At 36.0% G+C, this 27,236-nt stretch overlaps 1 protein-coding gene across 1 annotated transcript; it reads right to left on the bottom strand.

Moving 5' to 3' along the window:
* Window positions 1-20: 20 nt before the first annotated feature.
* On the bottom strand, window positions 21-26,647 carry LOC140142253 (transient receptor potential cation channel subfamily M member-like 2). The gene is made up of 9 exons (XM_072164221.1): window positions 26,557-26,647; window positions 15,594-15,667; window positions 13,279-13,419; window positions 11,325-11,377; window positions 10,318-10,384; window positions 6,916-7,090; window positions 5,702-5,871; window positions 1,352-1,637; window positions 21-130 (listed from the first exon to the last, which is right to left on the bottom strand). Exons 3-9 carry the CDS (start codon window positions 13,393-13,395, stop codon window positions 21-23), a joined length of 978 nt encoding a protein of 325 aa, XP_072020322.1. The 5' UTR covers window positions 13,396-13,419; window positions 15,594-15,667; window positions 26,557-26,647.
* Between the last annotated feature and the right edge of the window lie 589 nt (window positions 26,648-27,236).

Genomic DNA, 27,236 nt, shown 5'->3' with positions numbered 1-27,236 from the left:
TATACATCTAATACAAAAGTCTAAGCCAGTCTGTATATTAATAGTAACTCACCTTCAGTGGATGGATTTTCTGGTGATACCGCATCATTCACGTTTCCATTCAGAGGAGCAGTACCTTCTGTTCCTTTACCTAGACCATTAGTAGAATCAATGTTCATTACCATGTTTACATAACTCTGATCTATACGAAAAGGGAAAGCAATGATCCTTTTTGACAGGTTTCCTTGGAATTGCTGCTTTCTATGGTATGACTTCTAGGGATAGGGCTACTAGTATTATAACTTAATTTTTGGCTAAAATGGTATTAAAATTCAAAGTTTTCTCGCGCCCCGCGTGCACTTCAAATTCACATTCAAATGAAATCCACCTTGAATGGGGCCAAAAAAGACCACTAACGTAGCACATGTGAACAATACGCGCAGTTGTCCACCTAAACTTTACCCTTTAAAAGCTTTGCCGATAACCTGATGCCTTACCGCTAGTATCTGGTACGCCAGTGACAGAAAGGGAAAATAAAACCAGACTGAGGAAAAAAACGGAAGTAGAAGGATTGAAGAAAGTGAACAGGACGCACAGATTCACATGACAAAGCCGAATAAATATTAAATTGCATGGACTAAATAATTATTTCCTTCTTAAAGTCATTTCTTTGATCCCCCGCCGAGAACTCAATGAGAAAAATAAGAAAAAGAAATATGTTCCCTGTTCCTAGTTCTGTTTAAATACGCACATATTTGGTAAATACCTTAATTTTGGGTATACAATAGTGTAAAATTGTAATTTTTTGTGCGCTACGCACATTTTTGAACATTTTTCAAGTTTTCCAACTGTCATTTTTCACAATAGTGAAATAGTACAATTTCATAATAGTGTAAATCGTATCCACCAAATGCCTTCATTTAACGCTCATTTTGTAAAATTTTCCAATGACTGAGGGGCACATCTCCTTCAGAAATCCCCTGCACCGTGCAAGCCCGACGCCATGCCCGCTTACCAGTCATATTTCACAAACATTGTCCCCCCCATCAATTTCGGATTGACGCCCTTGATTCAATGTTCACATTTGATCATTGGCAGCTTCGCTTCACCATGTGTTCATGGATTTTACACCAACCTCCCTCCCCATGTCACAAAGAAATTTACGACACTGATGTTCCCCCCCACCACACACACACACACACACACACCCTTATAAAATCCTGCACGATGCAATAATAAAAATACGGTAATTATTGTGGGTCCATAAGGAATTAGAGTGTAAGGGTTAAAATAATATAAACACTGCCTTACTGACATTTACTAAATAGTTTAGAATTAAATAATACAGGTATAACCATAAAGTTAAACTTACTTGACTTGGGATTGACTTCTCTCCAGTTACTTGATATAGCACCTTCCAGCTTGCTACGCAAATCTATTTCACCACCGAACTTATTGTTTACGTGACTATCTACTAGGATGAAGTGGGTATGGTTAGGGTTAAGGTCTGCTCCCTCTTCCTCCGATTGCGTTTGGTTTGGATCTGGTAATTCTTTGGGAGGCAGATAACTTCCAAGAGAATTCTTTTCTTTTTGTCCTCGTAGGTTTGCCCAAATGAAGCTGTTGTCCTTTTTCTTTTTGTGTTTGGCATCTTCAATCTGTGTCAAACCGACGTAATTTCAATACTGTTGCATTTGATTTTGATGTCTGAATATGTATCAAGGTTGTATACGTCACTTTCGTCAGCCTGCTACGCTAATTGAAGACCTGAACGCAAGAAGACCGTAAGTCCACTTGGCCCCTCAACATGTATACACTAAAGTTACTAAAGTTTCTTAGGGTTTTATCATGTTTAATGCTTGTTCCAGGGTGAAAACATCATGAAAGGTTGTGAAAGATTTGTTTTGGCCCCTGAACATGTATTAAACTATACGAAACTATACGCAACTTCAGTGTTTACATATTGAGGGGCCAAGTGGACTTACGGTCTTCTTGCGCTCAGGTCTTCAATTGCATTTTTTGTAGTTTTGAGAACAAAGTACTGTCACGGAGGTATAAGTGCGTTAGTGTTATAGACCTGACGGGGAAGTCCTCTTTTGGTCTATACGCTAGCGCGTTCGCCTCTTAAACCCAGGGTCGTGGGTTCGAGTCCCGGCAGGACCGGAAGTGGCTCGAGGAGGCGCAACATATTTCCGTGAGGGGTTTGTGACATAAATTATGGTGGCAGCGGTGGTCCCTGGTGTTTCTTAACACCAGGGGGATCACCCATCGGAAAGGGTTAGGCGTTCACAAAAATGGCTGGCCGAGTATGCCTTGTATCAAGGACGACCAGTCTGGCCGAGTATGCCTTGTATCAAGGACGACCAGTTTAAACAGAGGAAGTAAGGCGCGAGGATGCGCCTTACGAGGAGGGGGAGCATGTCACGGAGGTATAAGTGCGTTAGTGTTATAAGCCTGACGGGGAAGTCCTCTTTTGGTCTATACGCTAGCGCGCTCGCCTCTTAATACCAGGGTCGTGGGTTCGAGTCCCGGCAGGACCGGAAGTGGCTCGAGGAGGCGCAGGATATTTCCGTGAGGGGTGTGTGACAGTACAAAATATGGTTTAAGCATGCATTTAAACATATTTGTTCACCAATCTTTGCACAAGAACAAATGATAATGATACAAATGAAACGGAATTATTCAAATAATTAGGGTCATTACGTAACTGTTGCATGCTTGAACCACATTTTGTTTTTTGTTCTCAAAATTACAACAACAAAAACACGACTTAGGCAATTAGTGTAGCAGGCTGACGTTATGATGAACGTAGTTTGCAAGCATATAGTTTGTTCGTTTTTAGTTGTGTACTTGAGTGTTTCTCGAAAAAAGGTCACTTTGTGGCTCTATGGGGGGTCAAATATACTGCAATTTGTTGAGATCCGTAACAGTTGTTCCGGAATGGGAAAAGGCGTTGGTTTACCCCAATACAAGGGCCCCGTCAATCATTTTACTAACTGACAATAAAAGTTTAAAAAAATAATTTCCATTTATGCATATTAATTTTTGGAAAAGACATGTTTAATTCATATAACCAATCAAGTAGCACAAACAAAGCATTTATCACACTGATGTGGCAGTGACGTCAAAGCGTTGAAGCAGCTGTCCCGCGCGCGCATCTATGCAGCATCTGTAAGCGCGTGTGTGTATACGCCAGCGCTTTGAGCAAACACTAGCGGTTTGTAGTTGCGTCTAATGAAATGCGCACTGACGTCACTGCAACATCAGGGTGGAAAATGTTTTAGTATCGGAATTATACTCAGCATTTTGGATGCTTAGACTTGTGACTCGATTGTCAGAAAACATGGCGAAAATGCATGTTTTCGGGGTTTTTTCCCACGAAATTAATAAAATAATTTGTTTTATTATCTTCCGTTAGTACTAAATAAGTGATTTGGATTGAGCTATGTTTCATTTGGCAGAACGTGATAATATTTTTAATCTAAAACATTAGTGCCGTATTTTTCTGAAATATCGGAAGTAATTCAGGATTTTAGGGTTAAAGGTGAACCTCATTGAAAATAAAGTTATATATCAATGGAAAGCTTATGATGCCAGGAAGCAGAAAAGAATATTTTTTATTTGCCTAACGCACCAGGATAGATATAATCTCCATGCAAAGATTGGATATTGGCACCCCCCTAAATTACAAAACGAAATCGTTCAAATTGGGCGCTTTCGATGATGACGTCAACACGGGGACACACAGTTACTTCCGGGTTTGATTGTAAACACAATGTCCATGCATTACTGTGGCATGCATCGGGTCAATGCACGAACTCAGTCATTGCCAACTTACTTTACATGAAAAATATCTTCAATAAAATAAGAATAACATGAAGGAAACATCATGATCAAATCAAGAATGAAGTTCCTGAATAAAGTGTGTGGATTAAAAATGGGAAAAGTGCTGGCCGGGGTGATTTGGGATAGGCCAAGCCATCCACGATATGCAGGGAATATTACAGTAAAGCACGAAGAGCGAAGATTCGCCGAAGAACTGGAATGAAAACAGATTGCAAAAAATAACTGCTAGTGCTACCAGTTCAGATCGTCACACCAAGTTGAGATGAACTTATCACAATGAGAAAATGAAGGAATAGAATAAAGTACATGTACGGGATTTTTCAATTATTTCTTAACTTTACAACCGGTCATGTATGATAGGCGAAGTCGTAGATACATACGGGGCGGGGTGAACTCACTCAGTCGCCGAGTGTTCCGTATCCGCGACTGTACGTACTGTACTTGCAGACAAATGACCGATTTGATATTCACATTCTGATATTTCGAACTTATTGCTACTTCATCAGCAACATTTATTCCTGTAGATGTTCCAAATATAAGGGAACGATTGATCAAATCTGCTGAAACACGGCGCAACATGAACTTGTGCTACCGGAGAGACGAAGCGAGTCGCTGTGTTTGCCCACCTTGATCGGCGCGGCTGCCTGTAATTTCTTCAGCATAAAAGCAGCAATTTACGCATCGTGTTCGGTAATCCATAAAACATGAATGTTTCACTTTTTCAGTACACTGATGGTAGTATCATTAAAAGAATCGTGACACAAGTGACAATATTTTAATTTTATTCAGATTTCAGAATTCCATCAAATAACGGTCTAAGCCTAAATTGTATTTATTTTATAATAAAGTATCTGTTTCTTTCAATCGTGATTGTGTGGAAAGAATGTACCGGGAGAATGTATTACCGCAATGCGCTATAATATGAAAACCTTTATGGGCTGGATTTGATGAAATCGGCGGTTTCTTATTATTTTTTTATTACTACAAGACGATATTTTTTTTATCAGATATTTTAAATGAATCAAGAATAGGGAATGTCACAAACAAGTTATTTAATTTGTCATTCGATCATGTTTATTCAGTCCATGACATGAACGGTATACGGTAGCAGCAATCATTTGCGCATGGAATTGATCCCAGCGCGAAATTCAAACTCAATTACCCAGTTATACCCAGCCAGTTATGACTGATTTTGTCAAAAATTTACGGAACATTTTCGTGTTGACAATAATTCTATTATTTCTAATATATATAGAAGGAATCAGCAACTTGAAGATTCTTCTCATTTCAAGCTTTATTGTGAAAATCAGACTTGCCGGGCAGCTTGCAAAGTACAGGAAGCAAGTCTTGTTTACATGTTTCTGAGTAGGATCACGTGACTGCGAACCCTGAGCTTACGTCACGAGCATTCTCAAGGTCAAAGACGATTGATTTGGGTGCTTTTTGGGCGCCTTAAAAAAGACCAAAAATTCATTCATTTTTTTAATTTTTCAGCTTTATTGGCCATCAAAAAATCGGAAAAAATATTTTAATATCCTGATATCATAAGCTTTCCATTGATATATAACTTTATTTTCAATGAGGTTCACCTTTAAGTATAGATTGTATAGAAAAGTTTATAATTTGAAGGTAAAAGTAATTTTGAGGCATAATTTATAATTTCAGGTAACATTTGTGTAAAATGTACATATTTTAAAAACCACGCCCCATATCCCTCTCCAGCCCTTCTCCCTCAGCGTATCGCTCAACAAAAGATGACTCATATCGACGTCCCCCAACACTCACACCCATATAAAAAATCTTTCCGAGCCTCTAATAAGATATTTTTGTCGCCATTTACATGTATATTGTTTATTAGTACAAAATAGCGATTTACCTCCTTTTCTGTGCGTGTCAATTTTGTTCGATGACTTTCTTTAACAACTCCCCAAGTTGCTATCCCTATTGTGGTTACATCTTTTCCAGTGGTGTCTTGATGTTTCTTGACGGCTTCCCCAGTGTATTTCATCACACCCACATTGGTACCTCCAGTAATGATCCAGGCATCTTTACAAACATGAAACAGAAACGTTGACGGGTTATAGAGGAGAGCGTGGCCTAGCGGATAAGGCGTAGGACTGTGAATCCAAGGGTCAAGGGTTCGAATCCCAGGTCCGGCTCTTTGTGTCCTTGAGCAAGGCACTTCAGTCTACTTGCTTAGTGCTTCGGAGGGCACTTTAAGCTGTCGGTCCAGTGTACATGCATATTTTCTCACATTAATGTAGTGTGCACGTTAAAGAACGTCACAGGCTATTCGAAATCATCCCGGTACTGTTGACTGTACTTCAAAAATACACTCATCTACTCTAGGTTCCAGAGTAAAAATAAGTACAGCTTGTCTGTACGCAGTGCGTTAATACTCATACATATGAGGGAGGCACTTACAAAGTAGAAGAAGAAGTAAATGTATTAATCTATTCGTTTATTCAACGCGAAAATTAATTATTGCTATTAACTTTTTTGACAATTGCCGACCCTATACTGTATTCACAACACACGAAGCAAGTTTTGTTCATCTTTTAGCCACACTATTAACTTATTACTGACATGGATCCAGCTCTAAAACTGGAAAACTGCAACAAAAAAATATGGCATTCTCCTTGAAGCATTTCCAGCGCCATGAAAAGAAGTCCATTCCTTTTTCTTTTTGTCATTCACAAAAGTTCGAGGCGTTTATACGTAGTATTTTAGCAAAGCAACTCTGCCAATTGGAAAGTCATTCTTACTTCTTTTCCTCATGGGGGAATAAAGTATCGCAATAAGTGTTCGGTAATGTTGGCATGCAAGAACCATTTTATTTTAATAGTGCCAAACATGTTATGTGTATAAATATAATAACATTTTAAAATAATAAACTGTCTCAAAAAGTAACTATAAAGTCCTTCTTTAAGTCCGGAGTATAGTGTAATATAGTTACTTGTTACCTGTTACCTGTACACAGATCGCCAGTGCAACAACAGCATCGAAAAAGTAAACTGGTAGTTTACGAAACGTCTGCATGTAAGTGCAATTTATTGGACTAGTTGTATGAATTTACAAATAAAAAGTTACCTGTACTGTCTGCAGCACCCACAATACTATCAAAAACTCTTGTACGGTTTTCGCAGTTGAATTCTTCAGCGGCTCCTGTTACAGATAACAACAGGTTTGGTCGGGTAAGTTTCCAGTCCTTTTGCAGCAGTTCTAAAATATTGTCAGTATCCGTTTCTTTGTCTAGTCGCGCATACTGCAGGAGGTAAGAAACGATCTGGGTTATAAATTCTGGTGCTGTAAGTTTGGAGTATTATTTTCCTACATTAGTGAAACCAATATTTTTGACATCCTTTCCCCTTAAATATTAAAAGTAAAATTGGTCCAGCTTTTCAACGCTCCCTATGCTTCCTACGAGGGGTGAAAGGTCATAAAGGTCCTGTCATGTTGTAATGTATATCAAATTGTTTCTCCCATCGCTAGGAACAAAAATGTGAAACATTTCATACACAAAGGTCAAATTTTAAAAATGGTCTGATGTTATCAGAATTCGCAAACATTATACTTAATTCACAATTTTGGTGTAATTTGTAATTCAGAGCTAATGCAGCCAAAGTCCAGTTGGAATATGTACAGGTATAACATTTGACCCATGATTTCATCCGATTCTGAGGTTATACATTGCGCAAACAAATTATTTTCTTATTTTGTTTTCTGAGAAGAATAAGTTTCGATTGAATCGGTGCATTTTGAAAATATTTGACATATTTGATATAAAAAAAAAAGAATCACTAATAGACTATGGGCCATGCATCTCTACGGCCCTTGGTTTTCCACTTTTGTAGTCCCCTCTTGGGCAGAACATGAAAACACAACAAATCAAGAGTAAAGATATGTCTGAATTAGTATCCAAAAAGTTCCCACGTTTTACTTTGCACATTTAGGAGTTATTTGGGGTTAAAAATGAGTTTTTCGTGATTTTTTTCCATTTTTGCCCAAAAATGTCAAATATTAAAATAGCTGTAACTTTTAAAATTAATTGAGTAGAAATTTCAGTTCTATTGTAGATGTTACATATCACATGGATGTCTAACACTGGCGAATAAAAATGTCACAGCACAACTCTAAAATATATACAAAAAATGGCAAAATCCATATTTTTGTGCTATTTTAACAATTTTTGAGCTAAAATTTAATTTTTGCATGGGGAAAAAATAAATATATATTTTATTGATTTCAAAAATATGTCATTATGTCAACCTAGTTATTCTGAACAAAAAAGTTAATGATGGTGAATGTCTGTGACCTATAGTTTTTGATCTATGGCCCTTTCAAATTCACATATGGACTAAAATAGCATGTTTTTGTTCAATTTTTCCAATATTACCCCAAAAATGGTCCTTTATGGCCATTTTAACCAACTCGTTAGTTTTTGGAAAGTGGGAACTTCACTTAATAATATGAACATGTAATTGTACTTTAATGTTAAGCTATTTCAAGATACACTAGTATGCCCGTTACCGTGGTAGCAGCAATTTTATCTACTTTCAATGCAGTAAAATGATGACTAAAATGATTTTGCTGCATTGAAAGTAGTAAAATTGACGATATAATTGCTTCTGCCATGGAAACCGAGCTACCAGTGGATCTACAACTAACTTAAAATGAAAGTACTATAATATATCCATAATATATGTGAAGTTCCCACTTTCCAAACACTGAAAATGTTGTTAAAATTACAAAAAGTACCATTTTCAGCCTAATATTGGAAAAATTGACATAAACATGCTATTTTAGTCCATATGTGAATTTGAAAGGGCCATAGATCAAAAACTATAGGTCACAGACATTCACCATCATTAACTTTTTTGTTCAGAATAACTAGGTTGATATAATGACATATTTTTTAAATCCAGAAAATATATATTTATTTTTTTTCCCATGCAAAAATTACATTTTTAGGTCAAATATATGGTTTTTGCCATTTTTTTATATTTTAGAGTTGTGCTGTGACATTTTTATTCACCAGTGTTGGAAATCCATATGACATGTAACATCTACAATAGAAATGAAATTTCTACTCAATTTATTATTAAAGTTACAGCTATTTTAATATTTGACATTTTTGGGCAAAATGGAAAAAATCACGAAAAAACTCATTTTTAACCCCAAATAAAACGTGGGAACTTTTTGGATATTAATTCAGACATATATTTACTCTTGATTTGTTATGTTTTTATGTTCTGCCCAAGAGTGGACTACGGAAGTGAAAGATAAATGCCCATGTCTCATAGTCTATAACCGCGAAATGTGGATATCTAACTAGTTTGCCCCGCAGGGCTACAGAGAAGCACTAACCGCGAAATACTGATATCCAACAGGCTTAAGCTATAAATTAGCCCCTCGAAAGAGGGCAGAGCTTAAAGAATGTGGGAAATTATGGGGTAGAAAGTAAAAGAAAAAAGTAGGATTAGGGTTTAGGGTTAGGGTTATGTTTTAGGGTTAGGATTTAGGGTTATGGTTATTAATTTATTATATCACAATTTAGAGTACGTACTACTTATTTTCACAACGGGGTAAACTGTGCCCATAGATATGTACAGCATATCCATCCCAGCACGGCATTTACTGTGCCCATATACGACCCGTATATGGACACACCGTGTTACGTTACGTGTACATATGTGTGTACTGGGTGCATGCAAACATCCTAGATACCTAGTATTATACAAATCTACATTCTCTCACATCCCAGCAAACACAAAACGTTTTCGACATCATTCGCAAAAGGTTATAAAATGTTGTCAGAAAACGTTTAAATGTCGGGTTATATAAAGGGTATATTAAGGGTATAAAACGTTTTCATAACATTGAAAAACATTTTTGATAATCTACTGCCCAGCAAACACAAAATGTTTTACAGAAAACGTTTAAATGTCGGGTTATATAAAGGGTATAAAAACGTTTTAATAACATTCCAAAAACATTTTTGAAAACCTGATACAAAACATTACTAAACAGAATGTTATTTTTTGGTTGAACAAATATTTTGTGAAAAATGTTTGCCCAAAATATTTGCAATAACGTTTTAGATATGTTTTTATGACCTTTATATAACCCGACATTTAAATGTTATTAAAACGGTTTGAAGAAAACATTTAAAGAACATTTCTCTGTTTGCTGGGGGCAAATATTGTAACATAATGTTATTTAAGTATTGACAAAATATTTGGCAAAAAATGTTTGCAAAAATAGTTTACAATAACATTTTTGAACACATTGTAGAAATATTGTTGTAGTGTGTTTTCATACAAAACGTTTTAAAACGTTTTCATGACCTTTGTATAACCCGACATTTTAATGTTATTAAAACGTTTTTACCTAAACCAAAAGCCAAAATATAACTTATTTAAAACGTTTTAAAAACGTTTTTGTGTTTGCTGGGATAGTAGGCATAAAAGTATGGTTATTTGACCTACAAACCTCGCTTGATGTCTCTTCAGGCCTAGTCTGGAAATTGACTTTACCATAGGCTCTCGTTGCTTGTAACCTGTGATTCAAGAAAAATAGTTTATGATGAGTGAAACGGGAAAGGCTAAGCTAGACTACACAGAAGTACCTTTGTTTAACACTGCCTATAGGTTATAGCTGGAGATGGCCTTTGTGATTCATGTGCTCGCGCCGAAGGGCATGCAGCCTGTTGTAGTGTTGATGGTCTTCACCCGCACGCGGACTGGATGTCATGATGTGCCACTCATACACGTGCATTGTTATTACTCAGTGTCTATGGGGTCCTCACATATTTGGGGTCAAAGGTCATTAAGGGGTCACTTTCGGTATAAAGCGAAATAACTTCCAACAGTTTTATTAGCTAAGAAAAACATAGGACAATAACAATATGTTCACACATACATTGTGGTTACCCTGTGTATAATGTGGTATTATTTTTTTCAAAGGTCATTAAGGGGTCACTTCCTGTATAAAACGAAATACCTTTAAACTGCTTCTTCTCACACAAATTACGTAGAACAGTGGCGCCACTTGCACACATGCATTGTTATTATCCAGTGTCTATGGGGTCCTTACCGATTTGGGGTCATTAAGTGGTATGAAACTAAAAATCCTCAAACATTTTTATTTGCTAAGAAAACATCATGAAAGACAGTAACGGTATGTTCACAAATGAATTGTGGTTACCCAATGTATATGTGGTATTTTTATTTGGGTCAAAGGTCATTTAGAGGTCACGCGTGAGTTGGGACTTTATTGACGCGCGCAATAACAAAAGCCGAATAATTTCAGCCTTATATAAGCCGAACAAACTGTACTGCTCGTGGTACGTGTTAAAGGTCTTCACGTTATAAATAGTAAACAAATAATAGCAAAAACAAGCTGAAACAAAGGCAGACAATAATACAGTTTCCGTTTGAACAATATTATTTTGTTTTAGCTGAGGTGAACGAAGAAAACACCCAATTTCTTTTACTTACTTTTTTGTATCCGGGTTGTATTCCTTAATTTTTACCGCTTCAGTCAGAGAGATCTAGGAGTGAATGGAAATTTGGAGATTGTAAATTGGCATGCAAAATTAAATCTTATGGATATGCAGTAGAAATTATAATGTGGCGCCTTTTTATGCCATAGATTACAGGAGATCGTAAGAACATATGGCCTTTATTCGAAGATATACGTCTAGCCATACATTAATAAGAAACTAACACAAGGGAAACAGAAAACCACAAGCCTCCTCGATAGTAATGGTCGAGAAATATCAGACCAAGATCACATTCTGAAAAGAATAGAAGGGTTCTATGAACACTTATATGCCAGTAACAAAGACACAGATGAACCCGGAGAACCACAAAAAAGAAATACCCAATGGCACAAATGGGGTACAGAATGCTGTAAACCAAATGAAGAGAGGGAAGTCTCCTAGACTTGACAATATGCTCATCGACACAATTAAGGAAGGAAGGGACGTCATAACCAAAGAATTAGCAAAGCAGCTGTATACAACATGTATGCAAAAGGGGAGAGTGCCAACACAGTGGAAAGAAGCCACTATGATTATTCTGCACAAGAAGGGGGACAAGCGAGACCTGAAGAATTATAGACCCATCAGTCTTTTCTCAAACTTGTACAAGCTGTACACAAGGATACTAACAAACCGACTAGAAAACATACTAGACATAAATCAGCCAAGGGAACATGCAGGATTCAGGAAAGGCTTTTCAACCATGGATCACATTCACACCATCAACCAACTAAAGGAGAAATGCCAGGAGTACAACATTCCACTATGCGTAGCTTTTATAGATTACGAGAAGACATTTGATTCTAATGAAACCAACTCAGTCCTGGATGCAGTTAAAGACCAAGCAATCAGCAACGCATACCTGAAGATATTCAAAGACATCTACTCAGATTGCTACAACACAGTCAAAATGCACAAAGTCAGTGAAAAAAAATCATGATAAAGAAGGGAGTGCGCCAGGGAGACACTATTTCACCAAAACTCTTTACAGCCACACTATATGGAATTTTTCATCTGATCACACATTTTGACTGGAGCCAAAAAGGAATAAACGGAGAACACATGAGTGACCTACGCTTTGCAGATGACATTGTCACTATATCAAGCAACCTTAATGAACGTGAAACAATACTACAAGAGTTGGATGAGGCAAGCAGGGCAGCCGGACTATAAATGAATATGAAGAAAACAAAGCTTATGACAGAAACAAAAACAATCCTAAAGATAGTACAAGTAACAGGGGTTGAAATCGAGCAGGTCGAGGAATATGTATACCTTGGACAACGCTTCTTTCTTCGAGATAAAAACCAGCCAAGATTTTGTAATTCGAAAGAGAATCAAAGCTGGGTGGCAAGCCTTTGGAAGATACAGCGCCATCATGAAAGGCAATCTTCCAATATGCCTTAAAAGAAAGGTCTACAACCAATGCATCCTCCCTGCTATTACATATGGAGCAGATTCATGGACACTAACCTCAAAAATGGAAAGAGTCGATCCAAAAATCGTTCAATCTATTTAGATTTATCACCAACAGAGTAAAAGGTTGAAATATTTCAGCTGGTAACATTTCAGAATCCACTTAAGCAAATTCCCTGGGTGGTAGTTGGGCAGACGGAGACAAGTCTCGAAATACCGAGATAAATTTGACTTGCAATGAAAATACATCTTTACTCACAAATTACTCAACTTTTGGTCCTTTTTAGCATTAAAAGTTTCAAGCACGTTCTGGAAGCTGGTTAAAGGGTCTATGGCCAGAGGGACAAATTTGCAATTTTGCCCACCACCTGACAAAATCTAAAGGTCCAGTGCACTTTCATGCATGTTGTTTGGCAACATTTTCCAATGTCAGCGATCAAATCGGACACAATAGACGAATAGATGCTGAAAGAAGATTATTAAATTATTCTTACCGTGTGTTTTGGTTTCTCCGCAACTTTCGGTCTATCAGTGCTGTCCTTTCCCTTGCCTTTTTTTGGTGTCACAAGAGTGGCGGATTGCTTTTCAGTTAATTCCATACCTGGTTCCATAATATTAGGGTTTCTGTCGCAGTCCTAAAATGAAAATAAAATAAAATCTCATATATTATGCAGAATATCAACAAATACACCTGAATATTGGTAGAATGAATAATAAGATTTTTACCTGACCAGAACGGACAGTGCCTTGTTCAAGCCATAATGTGCGATTTGCTCTCGAAATTCTACTTTTTGGGTAATTGTAATGCCCAATGGTGTACTCAAATACCATGTAAAATACTAAGCCTGAAGATCTCCTGTTTTATTTACCGTGTTCACCGATCTCGTTTCGTGCATGTGTATCAACAAACTGTGTATATCGCTATTCTGTTGCAGGCATTGACGATAATTATAGGCATTGGAATGAAATAGCAATTTTCTTTATTGTGCCTTATTTGTTGGCTCAAAATTAAATGTAGACATATTATTGCTTGAAAAGAAGCCAAAATAATAGTGGGCCTTGTATGATATATAACATCGGATCACTATTAAACCTTTGCCTACTTGTTTAAATCCTTTCTTACATTTTGTATCTCAGAAACACCAATTTGTCCCGTCCACCCCCCGGAATTGACGCCCATGGCAATGTATGTGTGGGGTGCGTGGGGTGTGGGGTGTGTGTCTGTCAGTGCAGTAGTCGAGACCGGTATATTCCAGCCCGAGCACGTGACCGTAACCGGCAGGGTATAGGCCTATACCAAAACCAAAACCGGGCTTGACATTACGCTTTAATGATTATAAATACCGCAGTGATTGGTATACGCGCATTGGCGTAACTAGGGTTGGTAGCGCCCGGGGCAAGAAACAAAATTGGCACCTCTAGCCTACCCCCCAATTCTTGAAACAATTGCACACAATTTTGACTTTCATCTCTTGGAGGGCGCAGAACCGACGCTGAATTGGTCACTTTGGCGCCCCTCTAAGGGTAGGGCCTGGGGCACGTTGCCCCCTAGTTACGCCACTGTATACGCGATACACCGAAAAATCACTTAATTATAAATTACCACTGGGTAACAAGCGGTAAAAACATGCATTTTGTCCCCAAAATTGTGAAAACCAAAGTAATGGAAATAAGGGGCTCAAGTGAGCCCTATATAGCGACCTAGTAATAATTTTAACCTCTAAGAGCTATAGAGTGCACCTATGATCCCATAGAGCAAGCTACCCCTGCTATGTAGGCCCTGTGGAATAATGTACTTTCCTCCAAGAACTTTCTTTTTTTATAATTACGATATAGTAAAAGCTGGAACGTGGTGTTCTTCATTGAATATGTACAGAAACTGTGATTAAATTGAAAATTGTGAAGCACGAGTTTCACAAGAAAGTGAAAGCGATAAAAACTAGGCCTATCTAATTATAATAAATGAATGAGTATGTCCTGTTGTAAGACTGTTAATCGAGAGCAATAAATTGTTTGTAGTTTATAATGGTTGGGGTCCAATATCAAGCAAAGGTCGTCTAAATCAGAAGCCATCGCCTAATATTCGTGGCTCGTTTTTAGTCTTGAGCCACAGTAGCTCTAGTTAATAATTTCTGCTCGCAATACAGTTTTATTCTTAACTAACATTAGATCTAATAATCATACCATACCATGTCAGGTCAAAATAATGCACACGCAAACGCTGAAGGTATTGATATAATTAATTAATTAATTAAAGGAGGATTTCGTGATCCTAGCATCCTCTTTTTATGACATGTTTCAGTACATATCCACGAAAAAAGCCTATTCCCAAAATTTCAGTTGATTCCGATTTTGCGTTTGCCAGTTATGCATGATTATGTGTATTACACTGCTCCATAGACAATGCGTTGTAATTTCGTTCTGGTGCACCAGAACGAAATTCAAATTTCACGATATATTAGCTAAACGAATGAATCTGCAAGAGATATTTTGTACATAAACATTATGTATCCAGAGGTTTCCAGCGATATAAAAATCTTAACTTTTTTTGAGAAAAGTGGGGGGATGAGGCTGTGGATATGCCCCTTAATTAATATGCGAAATATTAATGAAAAGACTTCCACCATTCACCTCAAATAAAGACCGACACCGAAAATAGCTGTGTTTCTTTGTCCAAAGTTTTCGCCAATAAAATTGCATACTCTTTATATACCAGCATAACAGATAGTTTTCATTGGCAATAATTTAACTAGAGACTTTGTGTCCCGTAGTATTATGGTTTTAGTAAGGAACTAAACATTCAACTTACCTCTCAATGACATGTATATCCACCATTGATAAACACTGGATCACTTATGTTATACACATAAGAGTAGTAGCAAACTAATGAAAATGAAAGGAATCAACACCAGTATTTATACCAAATTGTACATACCAACGGAATTAACAATTGAATGGACACAAAGAAATTTGCCCACTTCATATACTTGGAAATGAACGTGTAAATTATTGCTTTCATTTCGTCCGTAAGATAATAATTAATATAATTCTTATATTAGTCTTGTTATTTTATTCTTATTCTTATTTGTATTCTTATGTTGTTGTTGTTGTTGTTGTTGTTGTTGTTGTTGTTGTTGATGCTGTTGTTATTGTTGTTGCTGTTCATAATATTGTAGTTGTTGTTCAAGGTAACATAAGTCCCAGAAAAGAAAAAAGAAAATAATAAAATTAAGGAAGTAAAGTTGTGATTTTGTGAAGTTGCCGCTATAATGATTATAAATATAAGTTTATACTTTAAACTAGGTCATAATGTTGATGTACTGGAAATTCCAAAGATATTTTTGGTGAAAAATGTATGCGAAAGGTCAACATTTTCAAATTATGAACGGCTTTTCCTTCCATCTACCTACACTTTAAGTACATATCATTAGATTTATAAAGTTTATTTCGAGGACTGTTAAAAGTCAAAAATATAATTTTTTAATAATTTGTCATAAAATTTGTATTATATTGCGAATTTCAAAAATATCAAAATTATTTGATATGAAAAGTATATTCCTCGTTTTCAGAATGCAAGTTGGTGTGTCTGGTGTGCTCTCATGTCCCTCATAAATACTGTGCAAACGTCGCTATCATAGCCCTTAAATAGTGATGTACAGTAAGGGCACACATTCCTGTTTTGCTGTATTTTAAGTGTCGTGTTTTGTCTGAGCCTTGACAATATGTGTATAGTGTGTATGCATAATGAAATAAAGGACCGAATAAAGAAATAAAGACATTAATATGTTTCAAGGCAAGAATATATGTTGCTGTGGAAGACAGAAGCAACACCAAGATTGCTGGTCCAAATATGAACTTTCAGTTAGGAAAACAAATATTTGCCTTTCTGGAAATTTCAAGTGACCCAGTTCATAGAAATGTTGATACTTTCAATTTTACCAAATTATTGGAAATCATCCGTTGCGTAAGTAGCTTTCGTTTTAATTACCTTAGACTAATTGTGCTATCTTTGCCTACAGACCTATACATTAATTTACTTCTACCTAGAGTACCTAGTTTAAAAGACATGAATACATGATGGCAATATTATTTAATAGCATGGAAACGGTTGGCAAAACGTTATTTTACCCAAGTATTTATTCAGTACAACATAACCCTGATCAAATCTATTCCCATATTACCTGAACTTGAAGCTGTCTTGCAACGGATATCAGTATGGAAGACCACTCAACTGTGACAATTGAATATGAGCGTGTCCCAGACATAATACGTACTACTGGACAAAAATATTTACCCTTTTCATATGATCGTCATGCGTAAAACTATTAAGGGCCCTGCTCTTAGTTGCACTATGCATAGAAGATTTTCTATGCTCTACAATAATATGTATCGAGCACTCTGCTCTGAACTTATAATACCCGTATTTATATGTATATCGTTTGAGAAAAAAGATGTTTTTATATCTCATGAAGCAAATATGCCTATTAAGAACCATCCCTTTGCACTGTAAACAGTAACTTGTAATTTGAAACTCAAAGTATTAATTTTTATAGAAGTTCTGCCATTACACTAGTTTACATAGCAGGGGGGAAATCTGGCTGCTTACGTAGGATTTAATGTTTAGATATTTCTATAATAATAAACAGCCTTAATTTGTGATAGATCAAGTCTTTTTGCTCCTCTTCGATTTGAACTGTTTCTATCAAACGAAAACCAGTTTATGTTGTGCCGATATTCTATCATTAGCGAGGTAACGTACTTGACAGTTTGAAGGTTAAGCATGGCGAGCAAGTGGGTGGATTTTTTTCTCCGGACAGTATTGAATTCGAGTGCAATCTTTAGTCACTGTGTCAAGTGCCACCGAACTTTTTCTTTAACTCCAAATAAATGCATTTTTGAGGACTTAGTTCTACAATATGACATGTTAACTGTGTTTTCAATGTAGATCTTTTTCATGTGACAAAATTTAATAATAATATTCACATAACTGCAAAACGATTGCGCAAATACAAAAATTAGAATATTCGCGTATTATCAATCTTTCACAAGCGCATTCATTGCAATGAAAGTCCTTAGTCAGTTAGTAAACATCGAGATGGCATAGAATAAACTAAAATTATGAATTTATGCCTGCAAATGTTATGTTAAAGGAACTTGTGACACGTATACCGTATATATTCTACTGGGTTAAAGTTAATGAGTCCACCTCACTACCGCAGCCTCATTAAAACACAATATTTTCACAACTATAATGATTATGAACAATAAATATGGCTAACTCTTTTGGTTCTTATTCTACTAGTAATTCAGTAAACATCACCTACGACCCAATTTCCCTTACACTTTCGTAAAAACAAGATTTTTTGGCCACGGATTTATATAGTAATTACATGTGTGATGCGATCAAGCAAAATCAGTCGGAACTCGGAAATATTGAATTTTCAGTTTCTTATAGGATAGTAAAAACATTTACAAAGCTGGATTTTGCAGAAAACTCCATTGAAATTGAACAACCAGTTCCAAAGATATAAGCAATCAAAGAGTTTCCAAAACAAAAGGAAACAAAAGGAAATAATTCCTTTGTTTGGCTATATCTGGAAATTCAATATTTCCGAGTTCCGACTAATTTTGCTTGATCGCATCACATATTTGCGCTTTACCTTCTATACATGCAGGCGCGGTGGTGCAGCTTAAGGACCCAGCTCTGTACAAGCGCAGGACTCGAATCAGCCTGCGTATTATATAGGTTGCACAACTTATAAGTTCCCCCTAATGCTTTTTGAAATAAATAGAAAATTAGTTAACGAAATGTAAAATTGTAAAAAATTATAAGCAACCTTATCTGTTTTACAAATCTGGGCAAATTTGTAGTGTCACACATCATTGCGTTTAGTCACAATGGTTCATTATGTAAATAACAAAATGGCGCCCAATGTGAGCTGGACGGGATATGGTGCATTCCATGGTGATTAGATTTGGTATTATAATGATTTTTTTAGGGAAGAGTAGAAGATGATCAAATACGAGAGAAATGCTTCATGGAATGAAGCTTTCGTGTCAATTTGCGATTATGTGGGGTGGGAGTTCTGTTTTGGGGGCCTATTGTAGTGAGGATATTGCTTTGGATATTGAATATTATTGAATTTCGTTATGCAGGGCCTAGGGTATATGATGGATAACTAGAAGACACAAATAAGTAAGCTTCCCCCTAGTCATCTATACACTCATTCTTGTCACACGACGAATTTCGACAAAGTCATGTAAACGTAATTTCGTTTTTCACCCGACCTCCGTCCAGAAACAATCCTGAAATGTTGAAAACTTGGGGTCGGCGCACTCATGCCAGTGAGAAAGAAAGTTTTAACTGGTTTGTACTTTCTAAGGAGAGCCGCTAATTTTATCCCCAAACTCCATCAGTGTCTACTTTATAAAAGCATTGTTGCCACTTACTTTGACTATTGCAATGTTGTTTGGGGAAGATGTAACAAAACCCTTAGTAATAAACTTCAAGTCTTACAAAACAGAGCAGCAAAAATTATTACAGGTGTAAGTAGATATGAGTCAAGTACAGAAGCTTTAAATGTTTTAAACTGGAAAAATCTTGAAGAAAAGTTATACATAAACAAAGCAGTTACAATGCATAAACTTGTATACAATCAAGCACCAAAATATCTGTGCAATAGATTTGTTAAAAAAGAAACTTGTTATAACACCAGAAATAAAGATGTTTTTATCATGGATACGCCAAATACTGAATATAAGAAGCGTAGCTTTAGTTATAGAGGTGCTCAACTGTGAAACTCGATTGATGACAATGCTAGAAGCATGTGCAATGTGAAACATTTTAAACAACTTTCTTAATATTTGTGAATAATTTATCATTTTGTATATTTTATATTGTTTAATATCTGTATTATTTATGTAAACGTGATCTTGATGATGTGTTTTAATAAGTTAAATTTAATTTGTATATAAATCGTATATGATGTATGGATCTTGGGTATGGATGATGCGTATTGAGGGGATGAAAGGGTTTAACAATATGCTTGGTGAGTTGGGGTGTGCGTGTATGTAAGCAGGGGTGAGTGGAGTGTATGATGTGGGAATATGTGTGCTTGTATGAAGATGAACGTAGGTGCTACTTTTATAGTATTTTATATTAATATGAAATTTCTGTATTTGTGCAATAGTGGGCCTGCAAATTATCACGATGTGTTTTAATAATTTATTTCCTAATAATATTTTTGAATAATTTATCATTTTGTATGTTTTTGTGCAATAGTGGTCTTGATGATGTGTTTTAATAATTTAAATATAACTTGTACATAAATCATATTATAACGTTTTATTGTGAGAAAGATGTATGGAGGATGTGTGTTGAGAGAGAGGAGTGCATGTGAGAGTGTGACTGTATGAGGAAGAATGCAGGGTTACTATTTTATTAATTATATATATTTTGTCTTTTAGTAAAATATCGTATTAATTTTAGTTTTTAGTCTATGTACACTAATATATTATATTTTAAATTAACTTGTGTTTGTTAGTAATATTTTAATATCCACACGGACATGTGGAAGAACAATACTGTATTGAACATGTTTTTACCGTGTATAAATAAAGCTATTATTATTATTATTATTATTATTATCATAATTATCCTAAGGTATACTCTGTGTCTTTTGTAGCCAACCATGTGGCTAAGAGAGGCCAGGAAATACTTAAACTAATACAAAACAATCATACCCTCCTTTCATATCAAACAATACCAAGAAATTGACAGGCCTGTTAAATCAAGGGTAAGATCGATCGTTATTCTTCATGAAACGGGCACAGCCCATTTTTTATGTTATTAATTCTGCTAAAAATTAATTAATAAATAACAAAATTACGTCATAATTATGACTTTAAGTCGGCCATAGAACTCTATTTTAAACAGACAAAATAGCCATTGGGGTTTCTTTCCCTTTCCCTTGCTAGGAACCCTTCCCAGCAGTTAGGCATATTACAATAAATATTATTTTTGCAAATACACTTCTGACCTTCAACACAGTCATGTCTTCCGAATTTATTCCTTTCTCTGCTGACCAGAATTGATTTTCGTTAAATAATGTTTTTTATCAGAGATAGTCACCACAAAGATACTGAGCTGTATAATATCTTTGGTCACAATCAGTTTAGCAGTCGATTCAAGCACATGCATAAACCAATTAGTGATTTCATGATTGGTCAGTGGTTGTGTTGGTCAACTATAATTAATTGGTGTTGGTTTAAGGATTAGGTGCACCGTGTGCAATCACAGACTATGGACCACAATGGCTTCATTCCAGTGGCATATTATCAATAACCTCAATTAAACAATCATAGTGCAACATTTGACCTTAAGTTGCAAAGTATGAGTTTTTGTACTCACATTTTTTTCAAAGGTCATTCAATGAATGCACAAATGTATTGGGGTTAAAGAACTGTGCCCTGATAGATGAGCATGTTGTAGATTCTTCACACTGTAAACAACTAGTTCATGTGCAAACATGTTCAAAACATACATAATTAGAATGGTCAAATGTCACCGTCTATCGGGTTCTAAGAGGCGGTAAACTGGTTTAAACCATACAAAGGTCACGGGTTATTTGGTGTTTTTATAAGTCCATTAATTTTGTATTTTAAACAAAGAATATACACACATCATTTTATCCCGTGCATATCAGAAAACAATAATAAAATAAAATCCTAGCATATTGTGGTTTTATTTCTGAGCTGGGCATAATTTTAGCAAAACAATTAAGGAGTAAATCTAGCAAGACTGACATTAGAAGCTTTTCACAAAGTCATGCCTATATGTGGCCCCTCCGTAGAGGGCGCCAGAAAAAGAGGGAGTTTTAAAAGTTGCACCTGAGTCCATAGGGGTCAATTGTCAAACAATACAGCCTAACAGGCCTGTCCATATGTTTGTAATGGAAATACAACTTAAAGTCTAGATGTTTAGTAGGGGATGTGTCCTCCTGCACTGTTGACAAGTGCATTGCTGTTTATTAAATTCCGGACCCGTTGCTGATCCATGTTGTTCCATACATGTTGGATTGCTCGGGTTAGCTCTTGCAGTGTTGTGTTTTCATTGATAAGGTGGTCAACCTCATTTTTAACATGGTCCCTTCCATCTCAGCCATTTATCATTAAAAAGGAAATAATTAAACACCTGCTTTGCTTTTGAAAAAGAAGAAGAAGAGGAATACCAATGATTAAGTTTTCTTTTACAAATACATGAATATCCCTGGCCTAAAGTATTGTTTAAGAATTGAGTCCTATGGAATGAGTGAATGTTCTTAGTCATCCAGTAGTTTCAAACAGAGTTTTGGAATTAAACAAGAAAGGGGGACTCCGCTTTAACTTATCTCATGCATGGGACCGGGCCATCGGGTCTATACCTAGCCGTCTATCACGTTACCCGTCCAACGGGTCAGTTGCCTGATGAAGTCTGGTGGTTCCAGACGCAACGTCGCAATAGTTGCAAAAAGTAAGTTCCAGTATTAGATTTAATTCCAAAACTCTGAGTCCTTATGGACTTAGCATGCTTAGATGCAACTTTTAACACTGTTCAAAACGGTCTCTTTTTTTACATAATGAACCATTGTGACTGAACGCAATGACGTGTGACGCTGAAATTTGGTCCACATGTGTAAAACAAATAAGGCTACCCATATCTTTTTGACAAGTTTGCATTTCGTCAAATATTTTTCGATTTATTTTTAAAAGTATTTAGGGGGAACTTATAAGTTGTGGACCCCATATAATACCCATCGAGGCCGGGATCAGCTCTTCGAGTTTCATGCGGGTAGACTGGGACAAGTTCATTGTCCATCAGGGGAATTCCAACCTAGCTCAATTTTTTTCTACGAGTAAATTGACACACCGAAGCCAAGCGCTTTACCCATGCACTGTCATTTATCAATTAGCAATAATAATTATTTTTGACCCATCAAATCGAAACACGGCAAAGAATGGAGAAAATAGATATTAAAAAATAAAGAAAATAATAAGGAATTTACACACTATTTGTCACATAAAATAAACATTCTACATGCGACATCATAAAAGCAGTCCATTTTTGACGACGTGATTATCATTGTCAAATTAAACCTACACGATGAATGATATCTTACCAAATACAGTTAGCCCCGAATCGTACAATGCAAGGCATGTTTATTTTTCGAATAACATTAGAGTCTATTTTAAAAGTAAATCAAAAAAGCAGAATATGTGACAACAAGTTCAGCTTTTTCGAATGATGTTGTCAACGATGTCGTATTTTATTCAATTTCTGCAAAATATTTTGTTATTGTTTTAAAGTTGTTTAAAGCATGCAATTTTGAAGCTTCTCCTGAGAAATACAGATTTTATGGGTGAAACCTAAATCAGGAACATCTGAACATATTAATCTTCCTTTTTGAATTGACTTATTTAGCGTGAAAAAGGTTTCAAAACACAATGTAAGAATACCCAGTGTAGGAAACTACGGCTTTTTTGGGCAGTCTCGCCATCTTCAAGAGACTTTTAAAGACTATATTTGTTTGACACCATTCCTGTTCATTATCCTGGTAGACTACCTTCTGATGAAATCAACTTCTGGAATTGACGCTGGAATTGTTACCTACCCACGTCGGTCAAGCAGGTATCCTGCCTAGATGCTGAATGACCTGGATTTTGCTGATGATATTGCCCTGCTGGAATCTTCCATAGACCGGGCTCAGTCACAGCTTACTAGGACTGCAACTGCAGCAGCAGATCTAGGCCTTGTAATCAGCGCACCTAAGACAGAATATATGACTGCAAACTGTAACGCCCAACCAGCACTTGAAGTCTATGGTAGTACCATCAACCATGTCACAGACTTCAAGTATTTGGGTTCCAAGATGGGCTCTAGTGTTGGAGACCTAAAAAGAAGAAAAGCACTAGCCTGGGCAGCTTTCTTGAAACTGGAACGCCTTTGGAGAAGCCTGTCCCTGCCAATTGAAACAAAAATCAAGCTGTTTCAGACAACGTGTGTTACTGTCTTTCTGTACGGGTGCGAGTCATGGGTAATTACCCAGCAAACACAAAAACGTTTTAAAAACGTTTTAAATAAGTTATATTTTGGCTTTTGGTTTAGGTAAAACGTTTTAATAACATTAAAATGTCGGGTTATATAAAGGTCATGATAACGTTTTAAAACGTTTTGTATGAAAAACACACTACAACAATATTTTCAAATGTTTTCAAAATTTTTTATTGTAAACTGTTTTTACAAACATTTTTGCCAAATATTGCGTCAATACTTAAATAACATTATGTTAAAATATTTGAACCCAGCAAACACAGAAATGTTCTTAAAATGTTTTTTTCAAAACCTTTTTTAAAACGTTATTGAAAATATTTTGGGCAAAAATTTTTCGCAAAATATTTTTTCAACCCCAAAATAACATTCTGTTTAGAATGTTTTGTATCAAGTTTTCAAGAATGTTTTTGGAATGTTGTTAAAACGTTTTTATACCCTTTTATATAACCCGACATTTAAACGTTTTCTGTAAAACATTTTTGTTTGCTTAGCAGTATATTATTAAAAAAGTTTTTTAAGGTTATGAAAACGTTTTAGACTCTTAATATATCCTTTATATAACCCGACATTTAAACGTTTTCTGACAACCTTTTATAACCTTTTGCGAATGATGTCGAAAACGTTTTGTGTTTGCTGGGTACCAAGGACATGGAAAACAAGATCAATGCATTTGCAACATCTTGCTACAGAGTCATGTTAAACATCAAGCGTGTGGATCGGATTCCAAATGAAACCATCTGCAACCTGACCAACACCACTCCACTGGTTGCCAGAGTCAAGATTCATCAACTCAAATTTCTCGGCCATATTTTGCGTCTTGAAGATGACGAACCTGTAAAAGAATATGCACTTTATATTCCACCACATGGGAAGAGGAAACCCGGACGGCCACGCACACTGTACTTACAGTATGTCCAGCACCTCCAGGGAGTTACTGAAGGGATGCTGCAGCCAAACAAAATTGTTTCGCTTGCCCAAGATCGCATTAGTTGGAGAAAGCTTGTAGTCGCCTGCTCCGCAGCCGACTGATGATGATGATTTGTTTGACAATCCGTTGTAAGCATTTTTGATGCTTTTGTGTATAATTTTCTGGTTTTTAATTGGTAGTTTTTAAGATGTACTTTTTAGGTTGTAGTTGTAAGTTTTATTTTTGTAAAGCGCCCAGAGGCCTCTTTGGTGTTGGGCGCTATATAAGTGCGTTGTTGTTGTTGTTGTTGTTTCGATATAATTTCATGGTTTAAACCATAACACATGAAAGATTTATAAACTATTTAGCGTTTATTTTGCACAAGTACACCAATCATGTTTAGTTATTTTCCTCTTCTTATGGATCTGCTTTGTGACATAAATGCGTTTTAAAAAGTTCAACTGAGACATTTTAGTAGAATCGAAACATCACTTCGCCTGTTTTAAAGTTTATCAGACATACTGATAAGTTATGCATTCAGTGAGTGTTGTTTTTACTCCTATTATCGTTTTCACTGAGAAATACGGGTTTCATGAAATTCCATGCCCCAAAAAAGCTGTAGTTTCCAACACTGGGTATCTTACATTGTGTTTTGAAACCCTTTTCACCCTAAATAAGTAAATTTAAAAAGGAAGATTAATAAGCTCAGATGTTCCTGATTTCGGTTTCACCCATTGAAGGATTAATGTTTGTGATTCAGTGAGAAATATAGCTATTTATGAAGTTTCATGCATACACAATTACACTTTTTTGTATATGCACATGTGTTTGAGTCGTTTTTCATTCTAATTTATGTTATCATCAAGATGAAAATCAGTAATTTCAATGTAAATCCAGTGTTAAATAGTACCCATTATGGTTCAGTGATCAGCAGGCGCGTAGCGGCAAAATTGTCAGTCCGGTTGTCAGTATCGTCCCTATTTTTAAGATCCTTCTCCTCCCTTTCCCTTTTCTTTTTCCTCTCCTTCCTCCCCTTTCCGTTTTATTTCCCCTCTCCTTCCCCCTTCCCTCCTCTTTCTCCTCCCCTTCCTCTTTCTCTCTGTTCTCCCCATTTTCCGCTTTTCCTTCCCCTTTTTAGGTGTCCGCTGGCTACGCTACTGGTGATCAGGTAAAAATTAATATAATATCTTTTGCTAACTGCTCAAGATCCTTATTTAACAATGTTTCATATTACAGGGGATTATCCAGTTTATCCTTCTAACATTATTGATTTCCGGGATAAATCATAATTGGGTGAATCCAAGATTTTTAAATTTACAAATGATCTACTTCAACTGCTCTTACTTTCATAATTTCAATAAACTAGTTCATAAAAAGCTTTTGGTCCGAATCTCTCTTAGTCATACTTGGTGATAATGATTGTCATAGCGTCCAACTTTGACAGTTTTCAGTTATTTGCCACACTACCAGGAATTCTGAAGAACCACAAAAGAGAGGGTGTGTGCAAACTCGGACCAACCAATCAGGTTTCTCATTTATTTTAGCGCATGCGTAAATGCAATGTTGCTCTCCTAAAGGTAATTATTGAAAAATAAATTGTCACAAGTTGGCAATATTCCTGTTTTATACTTGTGTCTACCTTATTATTGTCAAGGTTAATACAGCAATTGCACGAACTCCATATCAAGTTCATGTTTTGTATTTGTAATGCTTCATTGATCTGACTGAATGTGATCAAATTTTAAGCTTACACCACACGCAAAAAATCGTTCTTACCTTCAGTTAGTAGTTTAGTATACTTTCCTGTATAGTCAATTCGTTTATATCCAACTGCAAATCATCCACCGAGTAAGTGGTTATAATCATGTCATGAGACTGTGATTATTCAACGCACAGTACTTTACGAAATGGTCCTACTACCAAAACTACAAGATATCTTAACAAACACTGATTCAACCAAAAGTTGCGAGAAAACCACCATCACGATAGAATCGATTGAATGAATTGTAGATTTCAGAGTAAAATGGCATTGTGTTGAGTTACCTGTATTGAATTACTGTATATGGTCACGTTTACAGACAATGGACCGTCAAAATAAAACAAGATCACTGTATAGGTGATTGGTTTCTTTTTCATATGATAATAGAAGGACGTAAAGACAAGTTAATTTTATTGCAGTCCTTTTTCTGCTCTTGAAGGTTAAAGAGTGAACTATATGTTGTTTTTTGTTGAAGCAGACTTGTGTCTTTTTACACTTTTTTCCTTACTTCAATCCAAAATGTTTTAAATGATGTTAAAAACATAAATTTCTCCGAAACATTTGGTAAAACAGTAAAGCGCTATGTGTGATTTCTTTTATTGCATATTTGTCACACTCTTTCGGGCCATTTTTTCATCAGCTATGAAAATAAAATGACACAATCATCGATATTATTCTTTAAGGGGGTACTACACCC

The sequence above is a fragment of the Amphiura filiformis genome, chromosome 20, assembly GCF_039555335.1.
Source record: "Amphiura filiformis chromosome 20, Afil_fr2py, whole genome shotgun sequence".
Lineage (NCBI taxonomy): Eukaryota > Metazoa > Echinodermata > Ophiuroidea > Amphilepidida > Amphiuridae > Amphiura > Amphiura filiformis.
This window is presented reverse-complemented; position numbering and strand designations above follow the sequence as displayed.